Source organism: Ostrea edulis, chromosome 6, assembly GCF_947568905.1.
Source record: "Ostrea edulis chromosome 6, xbOstEdul1.1, whole genome shotgun sequence".
Taxonomy (NCBI): Eukaryota; Metazoa; Mollusca; class Bivalvia; order Ostreida; family Ostreidae; genus Ostrea; species Ostrea edulis.
This window is the reverse complement of record NC_079169.1, coordinates 67,558,872-67,563,848: the sequence shown is the minus strand read 5'-3', so window position 1 is coordinate 67,563,848 and position 4,977 is coordinate 67,558,872. Positions and strand designations below refer to the sequence as shown.

The 4,977-nt window shown below is 36.6% G+C and overlaps 1 protein-coding gene across 3 annotated transcripts; it reads right to left on the bottom strand.

The window, feature by feature from the left end:
* Positions 1–667: 667 nt before the first annotated feature.
* LOC125648287 (protein odd-skipped-related 1-like) lies at positions 668–4,591 on the bottom strand. 3 transcript variants are annotated; one of them, XM_048875263.2, is made up of 6 exons: positions 4,304–4,591; positions 2,114–2,455; positions 1,858–2,008; positions 1,481–1,732; positions 1,126–1,225; positions 668–948 (listed from the first exon to the last, which is right to left on the bottom strand). In XM_048875263.2, exons 1-6 carry the CDS (start codon positions 4,374–4,376, stop codon positions 877–879), a joined length of 990 nt encoding a protein of 329 aa, XP_048731220.1. In that variant the 5' UTR covers positions 4,377–4,591; the 3' UTR covers positions 668–876. The 3 variants fall into 3 exon arrangements, with proteins under 3 accessions (XP_048731220.1, XP_048731221.1, XP_048731222.1); XM_048875264.2 differs by lacking the exon at positions 4,304–4,591 and adding an exon at positions 3,807–3,943; XM_048875265.2 differs by lacking the exon at positions 4,304–4,591 and adding an exon at positions 2,592–3,634.
* Between the last annotated feature and the right edge of the window lie 386 nt (positions 4,592–4,977).

The following is a 4,977-nucleotide window of genomic DNA, read 5'->3' as shown; positions in this document are numbered from 1 at the left end:
ACCTCCGAAATACGAGCTAGTAAATCTGACGAATACCGATGCTAATAATCCTTCTTGACCTTCATTTTATTATTAGTATTTCACTTTTAAAATCCCCGACACCTTGGGAAATCGGGCAATCATCGCGTCGCCTTATAAGCGTCAAACTAGCATTTAGCTGTTCGTTTTGGAGAGGCGTCAATTGTAGTTAGTGGAATATGATATAGATATAATAGAAAAGGCATTCTCTTATCCAAAAATTCGACTCTGAACAATTAAGTCCAATTATGCACAAGCGCATTTTTGAAATGCCTGCCCTGATCTGGAGACCGTCTGATGTGTACACGGTGGCTGAGAGATGGCAGGAACGTAAGGGAGGGGGAATGGGGGTCACAGCCGAGATTATGTCAAAGCGCTACTGAGGTAGAATTCTACTACCGAGTCTCCATCACGTGACCTCAGGTAATGTGGGAAAACTTGAAGAAGGGTCTATCTTTACTAGATTTTATACAGTAAAAGACATCCAATTTGTTGAGATTTATTTTAAAACTCTACCGAGCACCTGGTTATCTAAGTAGGTAGAGATAATGTTAAGGGCACAGCATATAGGTATGCATTGGGTCGTGTTACAAAACCCTATCTCGAACATGAAGTCTTAACCTCAAAAAACAGTGAGTCCACACATACATAATAATTATCATTTTTATTAAATTTCTATCATGTTCTTCTCAGCAGCTAAAGTTGTAAAATAACATATTGCACTCGGCCGCGGTTTGTCACTCGGAGAGTGTCGTAGTTCCTTGGAATCGAAGGTCCTAAAGACATTAGCACCAATTCCGGGACTGGCATTCAGCTCCAGTATGAGGTTATCCGCCCTTGATGGATACCACAAGTCTTTCATCGTTGAATGGAGGGATTTTCTTTCAACACGGTCTCCCTTTTACTGGGTTTGACTTGACCCGATTGTTGCTACAAAGCAGTTAACATACTTCACTTAATTAATGATATAATTGCAGTTGACAAAGCATGAAAGGTTCTTCAAGTACAGGAAATCGATGTTCTCTTCATCTAACGATGGGCGTTTACAGATGTATATGGATATAAGCAGCACACGCAATGAAGACATGTTATTTTGATAGTATATACCTGCATGTGAAGTGTTTTGTGAACAGCTAGAGTTCGGGACTGACAGAAGCCTTTTCCACATTCCATGCATTTAAAGGGTTTTTCCTTAGAGTGGATATACCTGAAAAGATCCATGCATACTCTAAATCTTTGCCAACATACATTTATCAGAACAGGTGAATTTAAACTTCTAGTTCACAGGAATTCAATATGATATTTTAAAGCATCTGTATCAGCAATCTTAATTATGATAACTTGTTCTGTATTTCAGGGCCTGTTCTATATATCGTAGTGCAAAATTCAAGCAAAAGTCGATTTTAAGGTTCTACAAACAAATGTAACAAGTATAATACATAACAGGAATAATTATACCTACCTATGGTCTCTGAGGTGGTCTTGTCGCCGGAAAGCCTTCCCACATATTTCACAGGGGTAGGGACGTTCGTCTGTGTGCGTTCGTTCGTGAATGAGAAGGTTGTATGACTTGGTAAAATGTCGTCCGCAGTATTTGCAGATGAATTCCTTTTTAGTTCGAGCGGGTCCTCGTCCACGTGGTCTCTTGACAGGGGCAAACACTCGCGGTGGTAGGTTACAAACAGGAGAGAAACTACTGGTCATCGGGTTATACCTAAAGTAAGAAAGAACAGTTAACATACAACATGTCCAACCCATCTTTACGAAAATATATAGTTGACGCTGTTATGGCTTTCTTAAACTTCACAGATTGGGCTAAAATAGCTTTTCTGTACTCACCTGAGAGACCCCGAATTTATGATGACACTGCTTATGATTTTGGCCTCCTGTTCCTTGCTTTTATCTTCTGCCTTGCTCGTACCGTCATCGTCTTTTTCTGTGGCTGATTTTGCAAGGTTGGCAAAATCAAAACGAGGCTTCTTAGATTCCTCTGCAGAAAAACGTTGTGATAAAAATCATTAAAACCCGTCGTTTTCAACGATAAAATTTGATATGTGCTGTAATTGTTTGTTTTTTCCCAATCACGTTGTGTTACCTCTCTTTATCCCTATGCTAGAGACTGGACTTGATGGGGAATGTTTCGCTTCCATTGCGTCACTAGTCTTCATCAGTGACATCATTGGCGAGTAATTCCACTGGTTCAGAGAGAGCGAGTTGAAAGTCACATATGATGGATATGGAAGAACTGACAAGGGCATGTGGTAATTTACATCGGAGTAAACGTCAGCAGGGGAAATTGATTGTCGATGCCATGGTTTTGGAATATGATATGGTGACGCTGTCAACAACTGTGGCGACAAAACCGGATGTGACATCATGTACTCTGGACAAGGGGTGTCCTTGAAGGTCGTGAACGAAGAGTTTTCTAGACGCGGTGCTATGAAAGAATAAAAACAAAATGTCAAATATAATTGAATAGGTAAACCCACGATATTAATTCGGTGATTTCAAATATTCATGGATGTTTATTTTACAATATTAACGGTAGATATTGGAGACAAGTGGCAATATACCACCAGTGATGATAGACTCCGAATCTTCCTCAAACTGGGTGACAGTGGCAAGGCAAACAATATTGTTGACATAAGCGGGTGTGAAGAGAGCTTAAGGAGGTTCGTGAAGAACCAAACAAGACCGCTTAAGACAAAAACAAACATCCAAATGGCTCCATTGCGTTTAGACACTTAGAATAAGTGGGAAAAGTCAAACGGTAGCTGTACGGAAAATCTTTTAATGTTAATCAAATTGTAGATTTAAAACAATTTCATGTAAAGGGAAATTATTGTAAATCAGACTTATTTACATGGCGAGTTATAAACTTGTCCAATCAGTGGGTGTGGAGCTACCATTACTTCTTTGTGTTTATCACTCTGAATAAAATACAGTCATAAAATTTGATATTCTTTATCATTAAAAGAATTTTTACGACTGGTGGTAGGAGATGGGGTTTATTCATCTATTTTAACAACCGTTGCAATGACAGAAGCTAAGTTTAAGTAAAGAGAGTACCCGAAGGTGCACTTAAAATATTCATTTCTGATTCACAACAATAATTTTTCTACCTTAAAGTTATATACCAAATAAATAAACAATAAACAGTAAGGACATTGCTTTTTGCTAAATGTTTATAATTGATGATCATTTTGATAGCTTGATATCATCATTTTCATCTAGAGGAAAATGTATACTCTGTTCGGCATTATTTTATTTTGACAATGTTTTCATTCACAGATATAAAGTTTTACAAACAATAAATTTGAAATATATGTAAATAAAATATAGAATAACATCGAGTTCAAATTATGCTTTTCTCTACAGATTTTTTAATGTTAAAAATGGTAAATGGCAATTAAATCACTAATGATTTTCAACATTAAATCGAAAATATATACACGTTAAACCACTATTTCAGTACATTAAAAAAGAAATTCAGAAGCGATGTTCAATCTTATTTGTATCAGACACCTTTGTATTTATAGATTGTAGCTGTACTTGATTACATGAAAACTAATTTATTGAATCTTGCTTTTTGTAAATCAACGGTCTTTTAATGCGCATACACCACAAAATAACAATTTATAATATTCTAATCATAAATAGCAACGAATGTATATTGTTATTTGTAAATTTGATAAAGACGATTTTCACCAATTTGGGGACTTAAAAGATGCACACCTTAATAATAAAAAAATGTATGCAACTCTAATTTTAGAAATCGCAATACTTACAATTTCCACGAGGAGTAAATCCGATATAAAAACTATAGTGAGTAATGCACGTGCTTTATAAATCTGACTCTCCAAACCTACCGAACGAAATTCAGCCAATCACAAAGCAGGGAAAACAAGAGAAAGATGAATGCTATCGAGAGCTGCGCACACAGAATCATAGAGCGGCCGGGAACACTACAGGTTGATTTGGCCATAAATTATGCTAAACCGACATTAATCTTATATTCCTTTCCCAAGAAATTGTTCAGTTCTGCTTTGTTATAAATGTTTTAAAATATTAAATTATGACAATGACTTTTGTTTTGCATTAAAAAAATCATTTCGAATATTTGAATTTTTTGCCTTCTACGTCATCTAAAACTGTCAATTTCATAACATTTTGATTACTTGCAAATGATAAATGTACTTCATAGTTTTATCATCAAATTATAGATTACAAAAGCAACAACCAAAAAATAAAAAATAATAATAATAAATCTATTTCTAAGACTTACATGTGTTGCCCGTATTTCCCCTCCCCTCCTTCTTCGTGACGTTACGTATGAGAAATGATCTGGGCATTGCCATATAATGTTCGTCAAACACTTCTGAAGTCGAGGAGAAGGGACGTGCATTTGAACATTTTGAATGAATTCGTCAACATATATAGAGGTCTAACATTGACTGAAAACTGTCAATTGGGGGGTTTAAAGTTTGTAAACAATTCTATTCGGGTAATTTTCTGGAATACTAATGACATCCTCAGTGCCGATTTATGGCCGACACGAGCCAATGTTATATTTACCATAACGATTGAAGGTGAATCTATTTACCTTTTACGATGCGATTAGCGATGATGACTCACTTGCCGTAAATGACTGAAACTCTTAAGTACCCCCATTCTACCTATGACCGGTAACGGGGTTTTACATATTTTCTCCCCGCCCACCCCTCACCTATATATGACTAGCGCAGCGGTCATCTCTGTTTAGCAAACGAGGACCTGAGCGGTTAGCGGAAGACATTGGCATCTTAACGATGCAGAAAGGTCATCATCAATTGCTCATAAAAACTCACCCACGTACCCTTATAAATCCAATTCGAGAGGATATTTCGATAATTATATGTATTGCTCCGGCATGCAAAAATTACCGAAACACAATATACGAGTTAATGCGATATACATGCA